At 36.1% G+C, this 27,477-nt stretch overlaps 1 protein-coding gene across 1 annotated transcript; it reads right to left on the reverse strand.

Annotated features, from left to right (window-relative positions):
- LOC121861491 (RNA polymerase II-associated protein 3-like) lies at positions 1-27,257 on the reverse strand. The gene is made up of 10 exons (XM_042359281.1): positions 26,977-27,257; positions 20,828-20,995; positions 16,783-16,911; positions 15,349-15,476; positions 15,064-15,196; positions 10,517-10,924; positions 9,413-9,577; positions 8,949-9,068; positions 6,933-7,113; positions 1-344 (listed from the first exon to the last, which is right to left on the reverse strand). Exons 1-10 carry the CDS (start codon positions 27,133-27,135, stop codon positions 253-255), a joined length of 1,683 nt encoding a protein of 560 aa, XP_042215215.1. The 5' UTR covers positions 27,136-27,257; the 3' UTR covers positions 1-252.
- Positions 27,258-27,477: the final 220 nt, after the last annotated feature.

Here is a 27,477-nt window from a genome sequence, read left to right on the forward strand (position 1 = left end):
CAATGAATGAATTTAGTGTTTTATCACTTTTATTGTATACACAAATTCAGTAATCAACAAATTCTGATTTTGAAAAAAAAGAAAGTAAAGTCTAGTAGGCAGAAAATTTACGTTCAAGAAATACAGAGATAACTTTTTAAAGTTAATAGTGTGTACAGAATACCATAATGCAGGTACAGTACAGTACTGTACTGTATTTGGATATGTTGTAAATATAGTATCTAACCAAGTCACAAGATTCAAAGTAAAGATCTATGATCCTCTATTGAGTAAATTCTTCAGATTCTTCACTTCAGAGCTGCACGATTCTTCCTTTTCACACTTCAATATCACTTCATTTAAGACTGGAAGAAAATTATTGGAGTTTTTATTTGGAGAAATATATACAGTATTTGATCACCTAAAAGCTGTGTAAGATGTTTTAGTGTCAAAGTATGACATTATCTCAAAAAGAGACAACTAGAAGCAGCTGTATGATGCACCTGAACAATACCTGCACAGTATTGAGTTGGCTAATAGCTGTAACCATACACCAGCTTTGTGCTCACCAATCTAAAATGGCTGACTGGTAAAACTTTTAACAAAACTTATGGTCTGTTCACTCAAACCTTGCAACTGAGGCTTAGGGTCACTTTGTAACAAGGCAGCTGATTGGCTGGTGGACAGACACCCGAAGAGTTGCTACAGTTCTTCAATATTTAATTTATCATATTTACTTTCTCATCACATGCACCTACAGTGATTTATTTGCTTACATTCTGATATTTTAAGAGATAATAAATATTCTGTTTATCTCTGATAATTTCTGCCCTTGGGGAAGCAAAAAATTAGCATGTGAAACGTTCTGGTAATATATATATCTCTGGAAGAATGACGTCACACAGCTTGGTGGAGGATGTCGCAGAAATTTTGCAATAGTTTTCTTGTTCTCAAGATATTTATGTTACAGGAGTATTTCACACAATAATTTTTGCTTCCCTAAGTGCTGAAATTATCAGAAATCAACAAAGAATAGTTATTATCCCCTCGGTGGTCCAGCTATACAGTATATACAGTACTGTAATATCATGACCCCCATGGTCCAGTTATATACTGTATAGTACTATAACCCCCAACAGGGGTGGATCCAGAGGGGGGGTCTGGACCCCCCCCCCCCCCATTTTCAAAAGAAAATTCCAATATTTTTTTCTTTAATGCAGTATTGTACTCAGGCATTTTTTGCATAGTAAAAAGTAATTACTATTGACCTCAGAATATCTCATAACATCAAGTGTACATGGCTTCAAAATTGCCTCAAAATGCCCATGATATTGGTCAGATTTCTAAACCCCCCAACTGGGTGGGCTTGTTGTGCTCACCATGTTCCTCCATCCACTTCTTGTACCTCTCCGTTTTGATAGTCCTGAATCCGCCTCTGCCCAATTGTCCACAATTTTTTGTGCCCTAAATGCCCCACCCCAAGTACTCCCCAGAACACTAAAAAATTTTTTTACAGTAAACCCTAAATAACTTGACATTTGATAACTCGGAATTTCATATAACCGGCATGAATATGATCTCGAAATATATTAGTACAGTATAACTCGGGAAATGCTGAGATATATAAAATTATCTGGGAAAATCTCGGCATATCTGGACACATGCATCACCTACCATGTCTCGGTGTCACCTACCATACCTCTCTGTCACCTACCATGCATCTGTGTCTCCTACTATAATGCTTCATTTTTTGCCGGCAGAGATGGTAAGTGTTACCTTTTTACATTTAGTAATTACATGTACACACATACCGGTATAAGGGTCGATAATTTTTTATTGTTGCATTTTTGTAGGAGGGGGGTGCCTCGATAAGTCGGAATTTGGGATAACTCGGCAAGGCCGGAGCCCCATAAATGTCGAGTTATCGAGGGTTTACTGTACTTACATTTAAATGCCCTAGTGGGTGACGTCACTGTCTGTCGTTGAACCGTTGGTACCGTGTGCATGGATATCCCCACCCGCCTGCCTCACATTCACTTCCCATCTCCTTTTCAGCCTCTTACCCTTAGTTTTTTCTGTGTTTTATGTTGTTATTCATTATTTAATCTGTGTGTACATTATAAAGTTATAAAAATTTACTTATTATGTAACATGAATGTAACGTGGTGATGATATGGCAACACCATTTGTCAGCTGACTCAGCCACCCCACTAAGCTATCAAATGGTGCACTCTCATTATTCTCAACAAAATGTTCTCTTTTTTTTTTTTTGCATACTGTACTGAGGTACTTATTTCTATACTTAGGCTATCAGGTAATAGGTAGTAGGCAGCTATCAAACAGGGAGGTACTATTGCCTGAGAACATATTGGAAGTGATATGGTATCACAAAAATTGTGACCAAATCCCAGGTTGGTGATCTGGCTGACTTTCTGCCTCATTTATACACAATTGCAGGGTCTCAATTGTTTCTCTTATTTTGAAAACACAACATATATATTGTGTCTCACTCTTGATCTGCTTTATTTATTTTCCATTTCTGTATTGATTTATTTTTTGTGGTGCTATGTTTCTTCTTTTGCTTTTATGCCTCCTCCCCCCCCAGCCCCAATGTGGGTCGATGACCTGTGCCCAGGTGGGCTAATCCCATAAAAAATAAATATATACAGGTACACACTACAGTATTTGAACTAGATATTCTTTACATGTTTCAAAAATACTCCTCAGCGTGATACCCCTTGAAACATGGTAAGACACAGAGTGGTACGCCACACATATGTCACATGTAGAATGTTTCCTTGTGCACCTAAGGCTGCTTTGTTGAGTGTGCACACTCATGGCATTTTCTCGTTGAGCATCTCTTTGATGCTGTAGTAGGAGGGTTATGGTGGGAAGTGAGCGAACTGGTGGGTATTCAGGCTGGGAGCGGATGAACTGCAATCTCATGTGGCTGGTGGTGGACAGCCAGAAGAAGTTGCTTCATAATGTAGATGGCATAATCATTTTCCATCACTTATTGGTGCAGTATGTGTACATTTACCACAAGTTGACTTGTGAAAGAGACTTAGGGGTACGTGTAAGCCTGGACCTTCGGCCTAGAAAACAGTGAGTTAATGTTCGAAATAAGACAAACAGAGTATTAGGTTTTATATCTATAAGTGTAACTAATAAGAGTGCGGAGTTCATATTGCAATTATATCTTGCCCTAGTCAGGCCGCACCTCGATTATGCTGTTCAGTTCTGGTGCCCTTATTATAGAATGGATATCAATTCACTGGAGTCGGTGCAGCGAAGAATGACGAAAATGATTCCAGGACATAGAAACCTTCCATATCAAGAAAGATTAAAGAAACTAAACTTGCATTCCCAAGAAAGACGAAGAGTGTGGGGAGATATGATAGAAGTATTTAAGTGGGTGAAAGGAATCAACACAGGAGATATAGATAAAGTTCTTATAATATCCGAGCAGGATAGGACGCATAGCAACGGATTTAAGTTGAATAAGTTTAGGTTTATGAGGGAGATAGGAAGAAACTGGTTCACAAATAGGGTGGTAGATGAGTGGAACAAGCTTAGGAACTTTGTGGTAAGTGCTGGGACGCTGGAACGTTTTAAAAGGAGGCTAGATAGATTCATGGACGATCGAGTGGATGTAACTCTCGACAGGAGCTGCCATGTACAGGCCAACTGGCCTATTGCAGACTCCTTATTTTCTTTTGTTCTTATGTCCAGGAGATGATTAAACATTTTCTTATACCTGTACCATTTCATTATTTTCCTGGCACATTCTACACTAGAGATCATGCATCTGATTTATCTACAAGTCTCATGCCCATATTATAAGAAAGCACACATTCAGATTTCATCTTCTATTGTTTTGTTGCCTTGTCTAAGTTATGGCTCTGCATAATGCATGATGAGTGGACAGTAGACATCAGATGAGCACCCTTCTTATCACACCATGACACCGAAAGGCATTTATGTACTTTCCTATAGATGACTTGGCAATCACTCGTTTCTTTTTTGTCGGGAAGGTATGGCATAGCTATATGCTTGGCTCTGCACATCCCACAAGTCCCCATCTTGTTGTCATAAGTGCAGTACTGGAAGAACACAAGATTTATGTAATAGCTGTCACAGTACAGGACGTGTCCCTTGCCAAGGTATGATTCCATAAATGTCTTCACAACCCTCCAGACTGGCCTGTGATAGGATCAATAGTCTTATCAGTAGTGCCACTCATGTACAATATCATATCCTGGATGTAGTCGGTCTTGAAATCACACATTGCAAACAACTTCAGGCCAAAATGGTGTTGCTTGGAAGGAATACACTGCAGGAAACTGATAATGCCTTGCCACAGCACTAAACTTTCATCAATACAAATATTTTGGTATGGACAGAAGAGGAGCCTGAATTTCTCGCTTAGGTTGTTGAACACAATGTGGATTGTCTTCTTCGAGTCACTGTTGTCCAGCCTGTGCCCCTCTAGATTATCAGGGAAGTGGAGCAAACATAGAATATTTGTGAAACTATTTACTGAGAGTATTTTCACAAATATTCACTTGGTCATTGGTCCAATACTCTCTGTACTTATGCTTTCTCACTATACAGTACTCATATTAAAACCATAGCAAACCACACGTACATCTCAGCAAGTCACGTCCGTCCACCGATGGTGATGTGAAGTGGGGGCTAGCACCCTCCCAACATAAGTGAAAGCATTGAAGAGATTTGTCTGATCAACACCAAAATGAATCGGGTCCAAACCGAAGTAAAGAATAAAAAAGTCTACCTCCTTGCTTTCACGATTTACCTTGTCTGTCTGTATCCCCAACCGTGCATCATTAAAGTCATGAAGCTTAGGCACATAATAATCCCCAGGTACCCACTTCCACTTGATTTCGTTAACATCCACTGGTGCTTTTTTTTTCAGTCCATTCTTTTGGTTTGCAAGGTGCACACGGACAATGAGAGCTGCAACAGCATGGGTGGCGATCGCCTGGCTGGTGAGAACGTGTGACAGGGCTCCAGGGTTGGGCAGCGACGTGTAAGCTGGAGGTCATCATCATCATCGTTGTCTGCATTAGGGGGTCATTCCCCTTCAAAAAGGTCAGGAGAAGCAGGCTGAGGTGGTGGTGAGTCACAAGGGGTGGGTGTAGGGTCACGTGATGAACCAGGTGCAGGTGAGCAAAGTAACGAGAAAACGTTGAGATAAAGGCCTGCGTTGAGGGGTGGTGGTGGTGTGGGGTCAGAAGCAGGTGAGGAGCCTTGGGCTGGTTGACACTCATGAACACGTGGGAGTGAAGGACGAGACAACGGTGTCCCTCCTTTCCCTAGCCGGCCCACTCTCACTACTCCTTATCTTTATGATGGTGGAATATAGCCAAGGTCTTTCACCCTCAACTTGTTCACCACTAACATTACCTTCACACTGAGTCAAACTTGGTTCTTTGCTTTTCTCATCCCCTTCTACATTTTCTTCATTTTCACTACTAGTACTTCCCTGAATGTACTAATCTGGGTCTGTGTCATTGTGTGCCAAACCACTTTCATCACAAGTGGCTTCATTGCTGATATCACTACCACTCTCATCAAAAATAACATCTTCAAACTGATCCTGGATGACAAAGCGGCATGAACTCACTATGGTGACACGTGTGACTGAGGCCAGGTCAAGGTCAGGGCACGTGACCCAATAGGTGGTGTAAGCGGGTGGGCTAAGATGAGATGTGAGAAGCACATCTAAACACAATAAAACATTCCCCATTCATTTTGCTTAATATTGAAGCCCAAAACTGCAGGACGTGTATACACGTCTGTGACTAACAATGCCACTAATACACATAACTCGTATACTCATCTGTGGCCACCAAGGGGTTAAAATATCAGAATATAAATAAGGTGGATGAAATATAGAACTGAATAACTACAGTGATTCTTCAGGTGTCCATTTGCCAGCCAATCAGCTGCCTTGTTACAAACTGACCCTAGGCCTCAGGAGCAAGGTTCAAGTGAACAGACTTTAAGAATCTCTATATGATATTATAACAAGAATGACATTAATTACTGACCTTTAACTTTTGCAGGGAACAGCAGCTACTCCAATATCCCCTTCAGATAAATGTTCAAATTGACAGAATACAATTCCCCAATTCTCTTTATTTCATATTCTGTAGCTTCATTCTTCACCGTTCATACTTCTATATCACTTATTAGATTTCCCTTTGGAGAGTGTTCAGTTAGCTAGGTATATATGTATAAAGCCTATGTATGTTGTATCAGTTTTGTAGGTCCATATGTATTTATGTATATTCTATGTATGTGCTGTTACCATCACTTTGTATTGTTATATTGTCCAAGACCTGGCAAACTACCGCACCACCCAAACTATCATTAGGGTAGTAAACCATATCAACGTGGGTAGATCCGGCAGCTCACCCGGCAGTCTTACCAGTCTGTCCATACAGAGCACACGTCTGTCCCGTGCTCTTGCCTCTGTACTGATACTCCATCAGTAAACTCCTATCACCCTTAACCATAAATTCTTTCACACTTAACTTCTATATAAATTTTCCCATATTCTTACATTCTTTCATGCTTAACTGCAACTAGTTTTCCCTTACTCTCTCCTTTCATCTTTTCCTAATTTACCACTACTTTTGCATTTTGTCCTACTTAACAACTACTGTACATATTTTTCCTTGCAATAACTTTCTTTCCTTATATGCATTAATTAACTTTCAGGGTCAGTCACATGAAACTAAGGATTAAGTGAATGGCATGAGTTAAGCTTATATAAAGTTATCAGGGTAAATGCCAAGGAAATACAGTACAGTACTTGTATTGCATTAATAATAATTAAATGTACTGTACTGCAAATAAATTATTAAACAATTAATTAGATATATGCTTATACTGTACTGTAAAAAAAAATCATAAGTGAGACCTACCTTTCCTTTGAGTGTCATCAAAGAACATGATATTGACTGAAAATCCATTTGATTTAGAAAGTGCAATTAAGTAATTAGCTGCTAGAGTGGGTGAAACTTCCTCAGAATTCAGCACTGACATCACACTGATTACCGTGTCAGCTTCTATATCCACAGTACTGAAGAAGGCTGGCTGAATCATCTGTCAAATTAAAAAAAATACAAATAGCATATGGCTGAGAATGATCAGAATCCTGTTAACAGGTAAATGTTTTCATGACATTTGGCAGTGTAGGGCAATGTGAGTATCAATTAAAGGTTATAATTAGATATGTGGGATGATGGTGGAGATAGAAATGGGTAAAAAGGACGTAGAAGGGCCCAGGAAAGATTAGGAAGGACGTTGGAAATTAAAAGTTGAGTCCCTAAAGAATTATCAAACCTGGAAGCACTGGTGATGATAGCCAAAAAAACACTTGGAGTGGTGGGCTTTAGATAGCCAAATCTCAGAGACTTGCACACTGAGTGACTGATATTATAATAACATTAATAGCAAGTGTGCCAGTGAAGAATTCAATGTTACATGATTTATTTTCCAAACAAACTACCGCTCAACTTCTATAAATTGCATGAATTACTGAGGATGCTGAAGGAGGTGGAGCTTAATTAATGGGTCAACTAACAATCTACATTACAACATGCTGCCAATAATGGTTCAGTCATGAATTAACTAAGGAATATTAAAGAACACCTTTGAAGAGCTATTTTTTTGTCAATTTTATCTATCGTCTGTGAAATGTCTTTGGCTTAAAATTTCTTAAATAAATAAGTATGGTTGGCACTGAGCAAGGAAGTTTCATGATCGATATGTATTTAATTTTACAGGTAAAGGATTTTGGTGAGAATAAGCATCCAAGGAGTCCAAGATATTTTCTGAGTGAGTTTTAGATAAAGTATATATAGTAGAGAGAATATCAAATAACAAAACCTACAGTCACATCTTTCCCAATATCTTTAGGGTGTACAAGCACTGACCAATTAAAGTTTATTTAAGGCTTTGTTGAATATCTACGATACAGTACTTCTGTTCTATAGCCATAAGAACACCACATTGCCCCCAAAATTGGCACATTTTTATTTCACTCTTTAATAGTAAATCAATTAACCCTTAAAGCCCGGGTGACGTTCCTCCGCGTCTACCACAGCGACCCTGGGTGACCTTCCTCCATGTTCTCAATTTTTGGGGCATAGTTTGAATGTCCAGGTGGGATGAAGCACTTAGTACAGTATAGGATATTTATTTACTTGGCAACTCAACTCGCACATAATCTTTGTCTCAAGTCTAGTACGTAGTCCAGATACCCACCAGGTATGTCCTTCTCCACACCCTCTACAGTAGTGCTCTTCATCAAGAGTTAGCAAATTTGATTGGCATATATATATATATATATATATATATATATATATATATATATATATATATATATATATATATATATATATATATATATATATATATATATATATATATATATATATATATATATATATATATATATATATATATATATATATATATATATATATATATATATATATATATATATATATATATATATATATATATATATATATAGTATCGGGTGACGAAGACAGTGATAAGGAGCAAACAGACACCAGATGATGTAGAGTTTGTTGAGGCGACCAATGGTGAGGACAGTGATACAGAGGTCGTGGGTGCTGTGGACACAGGAGACTACATGCATGCCAGCCACAATATTACAATTGGAGTGAATGCACTAATTTTATGCCTGAAATACCAATTTTTGACTGTGGATTAAAAAAAAAAAATTTTTTTTGCCGAACTTTACCTGTGCAGGGGGTCCAGTAGATCTTACGTCGTCCGAGGTATGTGGGTTAATTATAATGAATAACAGGTAATATTAAAGGATTTAGTGACCCAATATAACCTTAATTCTTGGTAATTACTCTTGTAACTTCATTAAAAAATAGAGAATTATGTTATACAGTACAAACCTTCAGATATTTAACAGCTTGAAGGGTCTGTCTTGAGAGGGAGTTCCAATCCTGTGTAAACTGATGTGATGTCTTGGGCAGGGATGGTAAGGCTGTACTCATCTTCTGGTTTTCTTCAATCTGTTGACACAAAAAATACTTCTATACAGTACATTCATTATGGACCGCAATATAAATTTAAGTAATTTTTCACTATTCCTTGAGTTACAAATCACCAAATTCATGCTACATGAAGTAAATGACAAACAGATTTGTGTATTTGTGTGATTTTTTAAAAACAAACACTAAAATTATGACAGAATCTTTTTGAGAAAATAACACACAACAGAATATGGCTTGACACCTATCTTTAACTACAGTATTGTATTTAAAAATCTTTCTTTACAACTTATGGACAGCAGAAATGTAAACATTATTTTCTAAATAGCTCCCTCCCATCTTTATCAATGAAGTCAAACTCAAACCTTGGTGGGTGTTGTTGTGGCACCAGTTGTCAATTTTGGAGTTGTATTTTTTATATGAGTGTGTTTCTTGGGAGAAGTTTTTTGGTTTGACACAGATGACACGGGCAGTTTCTGGATATCTTCCTGTGTCAGCACATCAACCACAGGTATTCTTTTAAGAGGTTTCTATAAAAAAAATAAAGATATACAGTAGAAATTATCTCTTACCCCATTGAAAAAAAACTTAATACCATATTATGTACCTTAAGTAAAACAAACCATTCATGTGTCTTCCTCAAACAAATCAGTATTCATTTTCTTAATTTTCATTCATTCTCAAATTCAAGCATCACTTTAAGTCCAATTCCATATTTACTAATACATATTTCTTCAACCTCATCCACAATTTAACCTTACAAAGAAAATAAATCTAAAGTCTTTTCACTGAAATTAAAGTACAGTATCATCTATATAAGAAAAAATCAACTTATTAATTTAAGATGAGAACTTGGAGGGGTGAAAATTCATGTTCTCTAAAATAAAGCTGTAGCCCTGAAAATTAATTACAGTACAAGTATATCCCATTTCTTAAAGTCAAGGATAATATAAAGTAATCCACATTCACCCCATTTACTTCATATATAGTGGGGTTAACCAAACCACCCTTATTTTCCTATTTTTACATGCACAATTTATTTTCTTATTGGTTCTGAGAATTATTGAGTAGAAAGTGGACCAGGTATATTCTGGTGGTATGAACATAAAGAGAGAATGATAAATGAAAACTGGTAATAAGAGCATTGCTAGTATATAATTTATAGGTGAATGTTGGGAGGAAGAGGAGAAAAACCAAGGAGACAGAAGGTCAGGGTGAAGGATGACTACAAGTAAAAGGGGGGATGATTATTCAGAAAGCAGCAGAAGGCATCAAAGTTTCACTTCGAGTGGTCTGGTTCATCCCTCCCAGTGCAACATTTAGCAACAAGTTTTTTTAATATTGTGCTTGGAGACCATTGTGATGGTCTAATAACTCAAAGAATCAGGTCATGAACTAACATATTAGTAAAATAATATTATGTACAAATGAGTTGTTGGCCACTGAATAGTATCAAATTAATAACTTACCGTTGATCTGAGGTGTGGAGGTTTTTCTACAGGAAGAATGCAGTTGGGATCCACTGGGTTAGCAGAGAGGTCTTGCTGACTGTTGACTTCAACAATTTTCAACTTCTTACCACACTGTTCCTTTTTAGCTTTACTTAATGGATTATCACATACATTATTGCCATTTTGTTTTTGATGACTAGCACTATCCTTTTCTTGCTTTTTGGGTTCCCCTAACTGAGAAGATTTTTCACAAGGCAAAATTTTGGTTTCAACAGTGCTTATAGAGTTTGCATTTTCCTGGTTGCTTACTGCTTTGGTGACTAATTTAATTGGTGCTCCTGTTTTTTCATCTTTGATGCTTTGTTTGCCTTCTAACTTCTCTAATTCTTTCTTGGCTTCCTTATTCCAGGATTCTAACTGTAACACCTGCACATAATTGAAATTTATGTAGAAGAGATTACTGGTACGTTAAGTTTTTAAAGAAGTAGATGGCTACAGAATATTTCTAGAACATCACAGTCAATGTTTGTCCACAGATTTTAAGCTACATTAAAATATTTTTCACATACATAACCTTTTCAACCTTACACCTACCTTTTGTCCTATTTACCTTGTTCACACATTTTCATTAATCTCAGAAGCAACCTTTCTAAATACAGTATGGAGCAATACACACTACAAATTACTGTTATAGATTTTCAAACATCCAGGTTATGTCTTAGTTACAAATACATGTGTTAGTTCAGCGACACTAAGCACACAAAATATAAAGACTGTGGGCAACAGGTTTGGACATTAACTTCTTCAATATGGGGATGCCACTCTTAACATTTTATTTGGTTAACACCAGACGATTTTATTCAGCACAAAGGGGGTCCCATACACAAGTGGTTAAGTACTAGACTGCCTAAAAATGCAAGAATAAAGGAGCACATTTACCTAGTCTTGTTTTGCATATTCAGCCACATCAGCCATTTACAGTACTGTAGTATATGAATATCAATCCTGATACTGAGAAAAGTTTGGGCTGGTCCACTTTGACTGAGCCCCATATATGCAGCTTTTGACCAATTCCTAGTTACTCTTGTTAACAATTTTCTTGTACAGTAATGCATAAACTCCCTCCAATGTCCTCAGTCCGCATTTATTTGAAAAGTCTTAATATCCACCACCATTACCGTCTGCAGTAAAACACATACAGATAGGCTCAATTACCACCTTCAATGATCTACCAACACCTACAATGTTTTTTCTTTGTTCCATTATTGCTTAACTGAAAGCTGTAAGAGAGTACCAGTTCCAAATAATCATTTTCATGATTTCTAATTCCATAAATTTTGCTATATTTCTACTCAAACTTAATTATGTTGGAGCCTACTTTCATGGCATGGAATTCCATGGATAATCTCTTCAAAAATGCACTTGCCATATACAGTGTCAGCAAAAAAGAACTGGGCCCCTCACGCGATTTTTCAATGAAATACTGGGTTCAATTTATTTCCGTTTCCAAGCCTACCGCTTGCCCAATCACAACTTGGTGACATCTGGCAACTCTCTAGGACAGTAGCTACCACATGGCGAGAAGCTGAGCATTATTGCACTTTATGAAGTCATCAGAGGCGGACTTATATGTTTGATGCTGGGGCATTGTGCCTTGGAATTTTGCTTTGGGTCATTTAGAGGGTGCTATTTCTTATCTATTGCATAAGAATAGGTCCTAAGAACCTTACAGATGAAGAAAAGGTCCGTATTTTGGTATGGAGGCTGGATAATGTACCATTGAGTGAAATTTGTAGACATACTGGCCAAGGAAAATCCACAATTAAATGCTTGGTGGCAGCTGCCTCCCAACCTTATCCCACCTTACAAAACGTATCATGGTCGTCCACGGAAGACTACTAAGGGCGCAGATAACTTACTGCGGCGAGAAGTACTTAAGGACCCCAGGATTACAGCAGCTCAGCTAAAAAAAAACCACCCATGCCTGCTTGCTGAGGTCTCACAACGCACAATTCAACATCACCTACAAAAAGAGTTGCAGCTCCCTAGTCGCTGACCTGAATCCCATTGAAAATGCCTGGAATTATCTCAAGGGGAAGCTGGCAAACTGCAATACCTCATCCGCCAAGCGTCTGCAGGACGAGATCAAGTGCATCTGGACTCAAGACCTTGATCCACAATACTTAAAAAAATTAGCTGACATCATGCCACGAAGGATTAAAATGGTCATCAATACAAAGGGAAATATGACAAATTACTAATAAAAGTTCATGTACAATCTTTGTTTTATTTTCATATATGTATGTCTATGTTTATGTTACACAATACCCACAAATTCTTGGGGGAGGGGGGGCAATCTTATCTGTGGACACTGTACAGTAATTTCCTCTACTTTTCATTTGATGTCCATAAATCAACTCTAATTATATTAAATTTTATAATTCACATAATAAATTAATTTTTGCTTCACATCATCACAGCATTAAACTAAAGAGCTTTTCTATCTCCCATTCACTTAGTAATACCCCCAAAAATTACCACAGTCTAAAAAAATCACCATTTATTCTTACTGTCACCGTACAGTACTAGAGTTTTCATTTAATATTTAGGTCGAGGCTCCACTGGGGCAGAGTACTGAGTATCAAGTGGTTTGTGAATTACTTAATCTGAGTTATCAAATAATTTGGAAAACTACAATAACTTTAAATGATGAAATTAATAAAAATGTTTAAAAGATTTACCAAGGAAAGGTTAATATAATTATTCTCTTATTGAGTCATTAAGATTTTGTCCCAGATATAATTTGGACTGGCCCAGAACTCAGCTGAACTGGACTATCAATTCCTAATGAATAAACACTCTGTGGAAGGGTATCTTACCAAAGGTGAATTTTTAACACAAGAGGCCAGTAAATAACTTCACACAGATTTAGGTGAGGATTAACAGCCTCTCTGGTCAAATGGTCTTCTACAGGCATCCTTTTGTGCCAAAACAGCTAACACATTACTGTACTACAATATTTTGTCTTACAATCTACTACAGTAAACCCTAGAAGATCCGAACTAAAAGGTGGAACCAACATGTCCGAAAAAGCTGATTGTCCGTATCTTCCGGTGAATGTACCTACTAAATGTATAAAAACGATAAATCACAATATAAAAAAGCGCCAAAAATACAGTACATTGTACTGCATTTTACGGCATATAAGACACACTCCCCATTTTAGCAGGAAATGTTAAAAAAAAAAAATTGTGTGTGTAGTTTCCTCCCGTAACCATAGATTTCTTCAAATAATATATACAGTTGCAGGAAATGTGAGGAATAAATAAAAATAATACCAATAAGTTAAAAAAAAATAATGTGCTGCCAAATCTGTAAATACATGTACGCAAAAGCCAAATGAAAGTTTAACAGTCGCCATTTGCATACACTCCCTGCTTCATCATAGCAACAGACACCAGAGGGGATGCCGATTCCCAAGCAACGTTACTCACCCCCTACACTCTATGCTCTCCTCCCGTTCTCTCACTGAGCCAGCTAACTCGTGTGCAAAGAAATGTATATTCCCTTTACGTGTTTGCCCTTAAAACAATTATTTCATTTACTTTTTTTCACAGAATGTATGTAGGATGGTGTGTGCATGTAACTGAGTAAAATAAATAAATAAAGGTATGTAAATCTATCTGAAAATACGAGTTGAAAAACAACCATAACACTTCACAGCTTGGCCCAATAGCCTGATGGTTACAGTGACGAGTCTAACCTGGCAACAATGCCATGATTAATCACTATTGAATTATATCATATCAGTAAACACTAATAATAATAGTGAATCCAGTGAAATATGGCAGAGAGGAGCGATGAGTTACAACAGCAGCAGACGCATTAACTAACAAATGCAGTCACTGACTCCCCTTACTGCTCCCGTTGCCAGGCATATATATGGGAGAAATACATATCTTGAAAACAGTGATGGGCACAGTGATAAACAAGTAATATAAACCATGCATTTACCTATGATAACAAAAAAAACATTGTACTTGCATCATTACTAGAGTGAAGGAAAAAATACAGTAATCCCACAAACATCAATTGACAAATCTGTTTGTTTCCCACCTCCTCGGGCACCTGTGTCCTGCGCATTGACATCTTAGTTACACGGGCCTAAGATGATCTTTGCTCTGTTTTGAGAATGCTTCTTAAGAAGGCTTCTTGCCCCAGGAACCCACAAATTTTGTCCGAATCTTCCAAAATACGGATTTGCTGCGTCTGAATCTTCCGAGGGTTCACTGTAGTACTTAAAAATTATCTAAAATATATTTAAATTACCACAGGATTCAGTATTGTATTTCCATTTAAACAGCAAAACTACATACAGTATTATCAACTGGTAAAATATGAATCCATTCTACTACACACAAGAACATCTCAAGCATAATCCTGCTGGTAAATATCAGAATACTGTATATGCTAAAGAGATTATGGTTAGTTATGTTAATTCACTGTAATTCAAAATTTTCTTTCACAGGAAGATGGAAAGAGGATATAAATAACTAAGAACTCACCTTCTGGTAATCTTTGATTGCTAACTCTGACTTTCCAAGCTTGATTCGACATGTTGCTCGTCGTAAATATGCCTTTATGTATCCAGCTTCCAGTTTCAAGCTTCTATTACAATCTGCTTCTGCAGCAGTATATCTAAAACAACACAAGAAAATATTAATTATAAAAGGTAATACTGTATGTATATACAGGGGGGTATATTGTATATATCATAGTACAGTCCAGTATATACAACATGAGAATAGTATATGCATGCATATGAAAGAAGTGTAAAGGGAATAGCTTACTTGTTCAATTTGATGTATGCCATTGCTCTATTTGCTGGGAGAACAGCATTAGTGGGATCAAGAGCCATCCCTTGGGTATATTTGGCAATAGCATCATCAAGCTTCCCACTGCCATATAGTTTGTTGCCCTGAAAAATATTCAATTACAGTACAGAACGTACAATATTTATCATCTACAGTACTGTATCTTTAGGTTGAGAGCTTTAATACTTTTTATATATTATAACACACATCTTCAAAGGGCACACATATAAGCTATATCCAGGCACTCTTAATAATGGGCTAAAATATTACTAACAAATAAAATATAAAGTTAAAGATAGATCCATGTATACCAGGGTAGCCCTCAACAACATTACAACTAATTAAAAAATAAATAAAAATCTTACAAACGACCGCCAATACGAACGGGGTTAAACTTGAAATTTAGAGTACAGGTATTTTATTTACCCGATGACTTATTTTTTACTTTCATTTACTGTATTTTGTCATTCTATTTCTATTTTATATGTATATAAGGACTTAGGCTATGATATTAGTGGGATTTTAAATATTGTTTTGTAAGTACGGTTTGCATATAGTATGCGTTCCGACTTACGTACAAATCCAACTTACGAACGTCCTCAGGAACGGAACCCGTTCATAACCCAGGGACCCCCTGTACTGTAAACATGTCAGAGTTTCCAATTTGAACCAACTACCAGCCAAAATGACTGACTCATCTGATATCTGGGTCAATTTAAATTGTTATAGGAAACAAAACATTCAATGACTGATGATGATAAATAATTATTTCAAATTTAATAAACCTATAAACACATCTGTATTAATTTAGTCATTCAGAGCTGAGGCACTTTATCTCAGTCGTTTAATAATTTATAACATACAGGGGGTCCCTGACTTACAAATGTCCGACTTATGAACTTTCGCCGATACAACGAGGTCCCATAAGGTCAATTATTTTAAGAATCTGACATAGGTACAACTGGTTCGTAGTATTTACGTACAAGAACTAGTTTGCGTGGCGTAGAGGTGAGGCAGAGTGGCGCATGGGGAGTGATGCATTGCCCAGCCATGTGCCTTGAGAGAGCGTCGGTACACTTTACTCTCGCCACATTAACATGTGTGATAAAGTGCAAACTGTTGTTTTTTGCTTATTATTTCTCTTTTTCTGCCCTCATCGTGGTTCCCAAACACAAACCCGATGCAATTGATAGTAGTGCATCCAAGAAAAGGAAAACAATTACAATGAAAGTGAAAGTTGATGTAATTAAACGTTCTGAAAAAGGCAAGACACCCTCAGTCATTGGTAAAGTGTTGGGCTTCAGTCGGTCAACAGTCTGAACAATTTTGAAAAACAAACAGAGAATTATTGAACATGTAATAAAAAAAAAAAAAATATATACAGTATATATAATTAAGATGGCAACTCACTGCTTCTTTCATTGCAAGAGCTCGCTCCTTCTTGCTACTTTTAGGACCTTTGATATCACTATCCTTTGACTTCAATGGGGTTTCCATTTCTTGTTCCTCTTCAGATGATGATGAAGCCAGAGCTTTGTCCTGAAAACACTTACACAATTAAACCCATACTTCCTGTTTTTTCTAAATACTGTATTGTATCTATCTATTTAATACAGGTCAAGTAAACAAGTCCTAATAGACTCCATCTAAACCATTAGCATTGGAGCCCATTAATAGAATGAAACCCATTAGCATTAGGTACCTTATCCTAATGGTTACATTAGGTTATTACTTAATTACTCCTAACTACCTAACTAAAATTAGTAAAAAAAAAAAATAGCTACAGGGATCTCATGAAAAAGTTCTACTATCTATAACACTGTATATAATCATTGATCATCTTATCATGTTGAGTACAACTTCTGTATATTTCGGCAGATAAGACGACACTTGAATCGCCAAAAAACTACCCCAAAACCAGGGGTCATCTAATAGGCCAGATACAAAATTCAAAATACAAAATGTGATCCTCAAAATTCAGTACAAATTACCTTAATGATGTGAGTCAGCGAAGGTGGCTGGGATCATCAATCTTGAGTTGTAGTGTTTACAATTTTTATTTCTCACTTAAATCCATATACCGATGGCTCCACAATTACAACTTGTTTGTCTGGTTAAGAGAGAAGCCAGCAAAACACTGAACTAACCATGAATCACTTTGTGTGATGGTGCTTCACTCAACTACCGGTAGATGAAGCCAAACACGAACACACTCACAGCCACGCCCACCAGCTGAGTCAAAGTTGACTGTGTCACCACGACACGTCGGTATGTAAACAAAACAGTCATCGACCGTAACTTACCACTACCGAAGACAGTCTACACATGGTATTTACCTTATTACGTATTTGCCTCTCTGATATCATAATTCAAATGAATTACCGGTAATACATTAAACATATCACTGTATTGGTGGTTATTGACTTAAACTTTACCACAGGTAGTTTGGTAGTTTGGGAAGTCATCTTATACCACAAATATGAGTTAAAACCATGAAATTTAAACTGAAATTTAGGCCTCGTCTTGTCCGAAGGTCGACTAATTTGCTGCAATACTGTATAAGGGCTTCCTCACTGCCTGAAAGTTGATTCCTAAAAAGGATTAAAAGGGGATGGTGTTAAAAGGCCCACTATGATTTTGTGAACACTCTTTGAACATCAATAGATCATCATGTCAATTAAGCCATTCCTCTCACCTTCCTTTTTATATATGTTTACAAAAATCATTTTAATATTTTAATATACTTTTGAGGTATGACATTTTCTTTGATAATTTTTATTGTTTTTGTTAATTTCTAAGATTCTTTTTTCTTTTAGAAAAATAGGCTCCAGTTGAGTACTGTATAACGAGGGTTCTTGACCATCTAACAACTTACTACAGAATATGCAGTTACCAAATGTTGTAATGTACTTGTACAGCACACGGTATCTGATATTCAGAACGACAATAATTATTAAAAATTTGCTACTGAAAAATCTGTAACTGTGCCCTTTGTGGCAGACTGTCATGTACTGTATATGTGAGGCATGGACATTCTTATACAGTACTAATATAATGCCAGCAGAGCAAAGGCCAATCCATAAAGAGGTACAGTACCATATCATAGAGGTAATGTGATGTTTTAAATTTTAGTTTATTTTTAAAGTGTAATTTATTGTACTAATGTAGTACAGTTGTACCCCACTTAACGCGGTCAATTGAACCCAGAGGGTCCCGCGTTAAGTGAAATCCGCGTTAAGTGAACAACAGAACATATGGGATTAATTCCAATAGAAACTGGCCCGACCCCCAAACTCCACTTTTTGAAGGCACATACCTATGTTGTAGTAAAAATAACATCTTAATTTTATGATGGTACATGCACACAATTAATACTTAAGAGAAATAGAGAAATACAGTCGCCAAGTTAATGTCCATTCAAATAATGGACTCAACTCCTCCCCCTCTCACACTACACTGCCGGCTCTTCCCTCTCAGAGAAATTTTTGGGGGAAAACCACTAAATTTTAATAAATAATACCTCAAACTAAAGTTAGGATAATACAATTGACATTGCTGGATTCCTTGTAAGACCAGGAATATTTTGAATATAAATGTCATATATTTTGCACAAAAGATAACATAGTTACCTAGAGAAAAATTTTTATCTAAAATTTGTATGTTTAATGCAAAATATATGATGTTTATATTCAAAATGATCACCAAATTATAAGAATTCCAGCAATGTAAATTATATTCTGACCGGGTAATTTGTATGAATTTTATGAGCTAAAACAAATATCTTCAGTTAATAAAAAAAAAAATAATCTTCACGACACTATCTGTCAATCAAAGTACCCCACCTTGCCTCCCCCCCTCTTCCAACCGCGCGGTCAGTCCCAACCCTCCCCCCCACCCCCCACCAATCCTCCCTTCCAGGGTTTTTAACATTTAGTATTAAATAATACCTCAGATTAAAGTTAGGATAATATAATTGACATTGCTGGATTCCTTGTAAGACCAGGAATATTTTGAATATAAATGTCATATATTTTGCACAAAAGATAACATAGTTAATTTGAGAAAATTTTTTATCTAAAATTTGTATGTCTAATGCAAAAATATGATGTTTATATTCAAAATGATCATCAAATTATAAGAATTCCAGCAATGTAAATTATATTCAGACCGGGTAATTTGTATGAATTTTATGAGCTAAAACAAATATCTTCAGTTAATAAAAAATAATAATAATTCTTCACGGGGTAACAGATGGTCGGTCGGTCCCTCCCTCCCCCCCACCCCCCACCAACCGTCCCAAGGAGATGTGTGGGATAACCACTAAATTTTAATAAATAATACCTCAAACTAAAGTTAGGATAATATAATTGACATTGCTGGATTCCTTGTAAGACCAGGAATATTTTGAATATAAATGTCATATATTTTGCACAAAAGATAACATAGTTACCTAGAGAAAAAATTTTATCTAAAAATTGTATGTCTAATGCAAAATATATGATGTTTATATTCAAAATGATCACCAAATTATAAGAATTCCAGCAATGTAAATTATATTCTGGCCGGTAATTTGTATGAATTTTATGAGCTAAAACAGGCAGTCAGGCAGGGTGGCGGGTGGGGCAAATCTAAAAATAGCGTCTCGAGCCGGACACTCACCGCGTATATGTGGAAAAAATCCGTGTTAAGTGAAAGTTCAGCTCTGGCGAGGCACCGCGTATATGATAAAACGCGTTAAGTGAAACCGCGTTAGGCGGGGTAATACTGTACAGTACAATAGATTTACTTTGATTTTTATTTGTGGCAGCATACTTTTTACACTTGCACAGGGTTATTTTTCTACCATGAACATTCAAAAAAATGAAACTACGATTTATATTTACTATGGTGTTTGGTAGCTTATATCATTGTATCTTCGTGCATGTAAATTTAGTACTATAAAATTCATACACTGAACATGGGTTGAAACAAGTTACTAGTTTTATAACCTTGTTTAATATGCTTCAGTGTCATATACAAAATTTGCCAATATCAACTATCTGCAAATCCTGTGATCCATACATGGCAGATAGTAACCTGTCCTCTGTATATTTTCATCCTTACCACAAAAAAAGGTAGCTAATCATCTAAGCTGAGCAATGCTGACTTTAAAAAACAAAATAAATAAATTTCCCTGAAAATATGCAATTAATTTACATTAGGTTTATGAAGAAGCAAGAAATTATCAATGACTACAATAACATGATGTATACAATTGTCTGGCCATTCCCATTAAAATGCTGTATGGTAATCATAAAAAGTCTATGAAAAGAGGAAATATAAATTAGCATATGGCATAACAATAAGGCAAACAGATTAATCATGGAGCATTTCTGGATAATCTGGGAGCCAGATTTCTCAGACATGGGAGGTGATATAGTATAATAATACATAAGGTGAATATTTTTAAACATACCACATCAAATTTTTCCCAAGCAGCGTAGTCATGTGCTGGTATTCTGTCTTTCTTCTTCACATTTTCTCCTTCATTTTTTCTTCGCTTGCTGTCACCAGATGAGTTTCTTGGGGTCCCCTTACCTGAAGACGTTTCTAATTTCTTTTTACATCGTATAGGAAGACCAATCTATAAATACAGAAATTGTAAAAAATTATACTGTACATACATACTATATACTGTACTGTATATAGTAATATATATATATATATATATATATATATATATATATATATATATATATATATATCTTGATAAAATCACACGGGAAAAAGGAAACAATGGAGCACCTTAGCTTTCGTCTTTATTCAAGACATCTTCAGAGGCAACTGGATTATATGGACAGAGAGAGACTTAAATATACAGGGTGACCTTATTAAACATGAGGTCAGGTCATAATGATGTCATCCACTAATCCCCACACCAACACCAACGACGTGACTAGCCAGGTCAAGTCACAAATAAGGGACCCACTAAATAACTATCCTACATTTTTAACCTTGGGTCACTGACAAATAAATTTATGTAACATATTATCAGTTTTGAACTGACCATCACTAAGGTTTATTGATTTTGATTCCTTAATCAAACTAGCTTCAACCAGAAGTCTTTCTGTGACACAAGATGATTTGAACACTTCCAAACTTTTTTCCCAAGCAATGGGATGATTATTATTCCTAACATGAACGAACAGGGCACTGCTTTCAGATGCTGTTCTGATATTGTACTTATGTTGTTTGATTCTGAGCTGCAGTGTTTTTCCTGTCTGTCCTACATAATTACAATTACATTTGCTACATGTAATACAATAAACACTTCCAATTACATTCAAACTTGGGCTATTTCTTATTAACATATTGGTAATGGTTGAGTCATACTTGAAAACAACATTATTATTTAGTAGCTTGAGGGACCGAACTAACGGGACAAATTCATTGCGATAGAACAGAGTCAACATATTCTTAAGTGTAGGAATTTGCCTGGTTTGAGAGGAATGAAAGGATTTTTTAGCCCTTTTAAAACAACGATCAAGAAACACAGAAGGGTACCCAAGTTTTTGTGCAATGGAACGAATGTGTTTCAATTCATCATCAATAAATTCAGAGTCACAAATACGCAGACATCTTAAGAACATAGCAGAAAAAACTGACATTTTGGTAGACTTGATAAAAAAGTGTATGAAACTGTCCCTGTGTGGGCTTTCTGTCTACCTTTTTGTAGTTTTGGCTTTCTCATGAAAGCATATCAAGGAATGGAAGGGATCCATTTATTTCTCTTTCAATTTTGAATCACAATATCATTAAGCTTAAAAATTCCAATGCACTGTTTCTAGGCCAAAGAAAAAGAACATCATCTACATATCTATACCATGGAGGGATTATATTGGGTAGTAATCTAGCCTCAAAAAACTCCATATAAATACAGTAGAGGAGCAGAAAGACAATTACCCATGCTCATCAAATAGTTAAATCTAACAGTTGTAATTTATCTTTAAGAAATGAAAATAGGTCTTTCACAGGTACTCTAGTGAAAAGTGAATTTACATCAAAACTTATTAATTCACATGGTTCATTGTGTTTCTTGAGTTTATCAATTAAATCACTGCTATTGTGTACCGGTATATGTGAATTAGATATTTGGCCTGTAAGAGGGGATAGCATCTTTACCAGCCACTTGGATAATTTGTAAGTAACAGAACCCACAGAACTCACGATAGGACGTAATGTGGGTTCCTTATTTTTTACCTGACCTGAGTAGTCACGTCGCTTCCCTTCTCTTAAGCTCCTCTACGTGGTTGTTGGTGTGGGGATTAGTGGATGACATCATTATGACCTGACCTCATGTTTAATAAGGTCACCCTGTATATTTAAGCCTCTCTCTGTCCATGTAATCCAGTTGCCTCTGAAGACGTCTTGAATAAAGACGAAAGCTAAGGTGCTCCGTTGTTTCCCTTTTCCTGTGTGATTTTATCAAGATTTATCTTATCCACGTTTTCATTGTGGATCTACATGATATATATATATATATATATATATATATATATATATATATATATATATATATATATATATATATATATATATATATATATATATATATATATATATATATATATATATATATATATATATACAGCTAGAGTAACACATAGGACTAAGAGAAAACCTGAAGTTCACAAATATATATATATTTAGTGTGATTATATATATCTTCAGCTGATAACCACAGTGTGAGTTGTGTTGACTGAACGTAAGTCAGTGCCTAGCAGTGAGTCTCACTTAAATCTCATATATCTATATATATATAGTACTATATATACATATATATATATATATATATATATATATATATATATATATATATATATATATATATATATATATATATATATATATATATATATATATATAAAAGTTTGTGTGTATGTGATGGTTTTATGGACAATAATCAATTTAATTAAGGCTTAATATGCAACTGATGTTCCTGCCAAATAGGATAAATTTTTGCCTTTACTGTTATAACTTAGTGGATATTTGTTCTTATATGGAATAATTTACTTTAACTCAATTATGTCATCATTTACTATCGTAAAAAATTAAACAAATTGAGTTTAGGTTAGTTTGGGGGAGCAATGATGCTATTCATTTATAGTTTGTGGCCGCTCACCCCTCAGCGAAACACTTATACTGCTGGGTCGAGTAGTGTGTGTCACACTTACCACTGCCTGGTGTATGATGTGTCTAAGGCCTAAATCATACTCAAAACAGATGTAAACCAATTTTAAATTTTTTTGCACTACTGTACTTCATACATTATAAGTGTATGAAGTCCCCAAATAGATATAAAACCCAGAGTAATTTTGATTATTTGCAGGATTGTTCCTAAAGAGACCAGTCTGATTTTTGCAAAAAGACACACACAATACATATGCTATAAACCCTTGCCAACCGTGGATTCCACGTATCCACAGTTTTCACTCTATACCATTTTACCAACCATAGCATTAAGTTTTAAGTATCCATAGATTAGCACGGCGTCTTTATCCCTCCACGATCTAATGTATTCCTCGGTGCAGAGTCCCATCTCTCGCAGCCCATCACTGTCCTCCTCACTCTCTCAATGTTGTGATCTTGCAGCATGCTGACACATTGTACTGCTCTCACTTATTTTCTACTGTAATAATGATTTTTCCCTTAACAATGGCCTTGAAGCATTCACTGAGTGTTAGTGATAAAGGTGAGAAGGTGAGAAGGACAAGGGCCATAATGACATTAGAAGAGTATAGCATCAGTGAGACGTGCTATGGGGCTAAATGAATTCTAGATTCATACCACCAAGAAGAGTTAGGCTATAATAAGGGCATATGTTGTTGGTGGAACATTAAAAAGTGCAAAAAGCATCATATAGCAGGTATTCCTCGACTTACGACCTACTCAACTTACGACCACCCGGACATATGACTGCCCCAGTCGTACCAAAATTTTTTCAAATTACGTATTTTCGAGTCCCGACGTTAGTGATTGAGCTGTGTACTGACAAAATTTTCGTTTGTAATTCCCTTTAAAATGGCTGGCAAGCTTAGAAGTGAGAGTGTTGTGGTGCTGAGAAGAAAAAAGACACACCCATTTTAGAATTTCTATGTATTATTTGCATTTTCGACTTACAACCAATTCGACTTACGACCTGGATTTGGGTCCCTAACCCCGTCGTAAGTAGGGGACTTCCTGTATACTGTTTGCCATGAAACCATAATCTTAAAAAGATGGAAAAAGCACTGAACATGTGGAGCTAATTCGTGTCAAGGCCAGGTGAAAGTAAAGCCACCTTGTTGAAAGTTCAGTTGAGTAAGAGCTGGTTCAAAAACTTTAAATAAATGTACAGACCTATACTACGTGAAACTTACTGGGGAATCATTTGGGCTGTGAAGTGTTATCTGCAGCTGCGGATTTGCCAACCATGGGGTTTTCAGGAACCTGACACCCACTATTGGTGAGGGACTACTGTAACTTCTGTAAGTTAGGTTATTGGGTGGAGTGTGTTACACCATAACATTAACAGTCGCTCATTTAAAAAACAAAAACAAAAAAACATTAATCGACAGGCTGCCACTTAGTAAATACTTTTAAAATACTACATTGTGTTTTCTTGAACAATTGATAATATTACTATTATGGGTGGTTTGTTGTACACAATACTATTATAATTGAGAGCAAATGTCCCGTAAGTGTTATCTTTCGATCCTGATTTGCATTACAAAATTGGTTTTGATACTGAGATGCAGAACTATTGGTAAATATTCGTCTTTCACCCAATCCTCTTCTAGTGTTTCTGACTACCCTAAATATGTTTAGTTTTTAATATATTTACCTTCAAACATTCGGTTACGTTAGATAGTATCTGCCATTGTTGGCACGTTTTGTCCTCTTGCTCTGTTTGTTTACATCTGACCCACTCGGTCTGTTTTTTTAGTTTAACAAATTTATTGACAAAGCTTGGAGTACAGTTTGCCTATTCTGAGAAATTCAGTCAGGTCTTGACACTGAGGGTGGTATCACTTCTCACTGCTATGCAGGACAGAGGTTTATATACAAAGAAATACATCATATTCATTAACAGTATATATATATATATATATATATATATATATATATATATATATATATATATATATATATATATATATATATATATATATATATATATATATATATACAGGGTGTCCCATAAATTTCCATACATAGGAAAAATAAATTTTATATGAAAATCCATTTTTATTTATATAATATGCTCTACATGACTACCATTCTGTTGAAAACACTCTTCAATGCGTGTCCTCCACTGCTGAAGAACACGTTCAAGCACAGCTGGAGTTATGCTTGTAATGGCGTTGGTGATACGTTATGGAAGGCCTGACACTATATCTATGTATATATATATATATATATATATATATATATATATATATATATATATATATATATATATATATATATATATATATATATATATATATATATATATATATATATATATATATATAGGGTGTCCCATAGGTTTCCATACAACGTATCACCAACGCCATTACAAGCATAACTCCAGCTGTGCTTGAACGTGTTCTTCAGCAGTGGAGGACACGCACTGAAGAGTGTTTTCAACAGAATGGTAGTCATGTAGAGCATATTATATAAATAAAAATGGATTTTCATATAAAATTTATTTTTCCTATGTATGGAAATGTATGGGACACCCTGTATATATATACTGTATATATAGATCAGATTCATGTGGGTAATGTCACTGTCCACTGCCATGCAGAACAGAGGTTCGTACACAAAGAAATACATCATATTCATTAGAAGTATATATAGGTTAGAGTCATGTGGGTGATGTCACTGTTCGCTGCCATGCAAGACAGTGGTTCATATACATTGGACGTCATATTCTAATTGAAGACTAATCAGTGTGGGCAAGCAAATTTGGGATAAAAAGCAAGAATGTCCCCAAGCACCCCTGATTCAATATAGTGATTACAAAGTGGCCTGAAGTCTTTGACAGTGTCACATTCAATAATATAGTGTTGAAGTGTATGCTTTAAAGGTTTATCACAAAGTTTACATGCTGAGTGCTCCGGTATGGGTACAGCGTTACTAACTTGCCAGATGTGTCTGTATCCTAGCCTAATTCTGGCCACGACTACATAACATTGTCTGGTTCTGTCCTTATGCTGGCCATACCGGTACCTCTCGTTACAAAATTTGTCATATTTACTTATACTCTCATGACCACAAAATACAAGTATGATTAAACCATGACACTTCAAGAAAGTTGCTTTTAATTGCACCAGACATCAAACTAAATAGTTTATGTTTAATGTGGCGGAGGGGGAGGGCCATATTTGACTAAAACACACCAAATAAGAACATAAGAATGGAGGAAACTGCAGCGGGCCTATTGGCCCATACTGGGCAGTCCCGTTTACACCCAACCCCTATTGCTCATATAAGCATCCAACCTACTCGAGGAAAACAATTTCTCATGTCAACAGAGGTTAATGGGTGAAAAACGAATAGCAGAGGAGGAAACAAGTCATGATCGTGTGTAATTTTTACCTCGGTGTTTGTATTTCCTTCCTTAGAACTGTCACACAACTTCTCATCTTCCGCTCTAATTTCTTTCTCCCATTTGTTTAAATCCTTCAGGAAATCTTGCAAGTCATCACAATTATCCTTTATGTTCTTTTGCAATACTAAAGAGGAAGTCTTCTCCATGTTAGTCTTCGTGGGGCAGTGCAGTGTCGTGTTCACCTCCGCTGTTTGTTTACTTCTAACGAAGGAATGTCATAAGGAACAAGTAGAATAGTTCATAATCTCACAGGAGTAATTCAATCCGTATTAATTTAATGCTTGTCCTAGAGATGGCGCTAGTGTGTCGGCTGTCTGTTTACTCGGATATTTTTTTAAACACTCGGGGCAACAAGCCCGAAGAGCAGTCCCGAACATCGGGTCACTATTCAGTAACCCGAACGCCACAACTCGAGAGGGTTGGTACGCCTTATCCAAGGTAAATATAAACAAACCAGGTCGAACTGCGCGCCAAAATTGAATCAGAAA

The sequence above is a fragment of the Homarus americanus genome, unplaced genomic scaffold (genome assembly GCF_018991925.1).
Source record: "Homarus americanus isolate GMGI-L3 unplaced genomic scaffold, GMGI_Hamer_2.0 scaffold24260, whole genome shotgun sequence".
Taxonomy (NCBI): Eukaryota; Metazoa; Arthropoda; class Malacostraca; order Decapoda; family Nephropidae; genus Homarus; species Homarus americanus.

What these genes read in the sequence shown, in the direction of transcription:
- LOC121861491 (XM_042359281.1), bottom strand. Translation starts at nt 27,135, where the DNA reads ATGGAGAAGACTTCCTCTTTAGTATTGCAAAAGAACATAAAGGATAAT. An exon ending in CTCTTGCAATGAAAGAAGCA is followed by an intron (nt 15,477 to 16,782) that starts GTGAGTTGCCAT and finishes AATATTTTTCAG; the next exon opens with GGCAACAAACTATATGGCAG. An exon ending in CAATCAAAGATTACCAGAAG is followed by an intron (nt 10,925 to 15,063) that starts GTGAGTTCTTAG and finishes AATTATGTGCAG; the next exon opens with GTGTTACAGTTAGAATCCTG.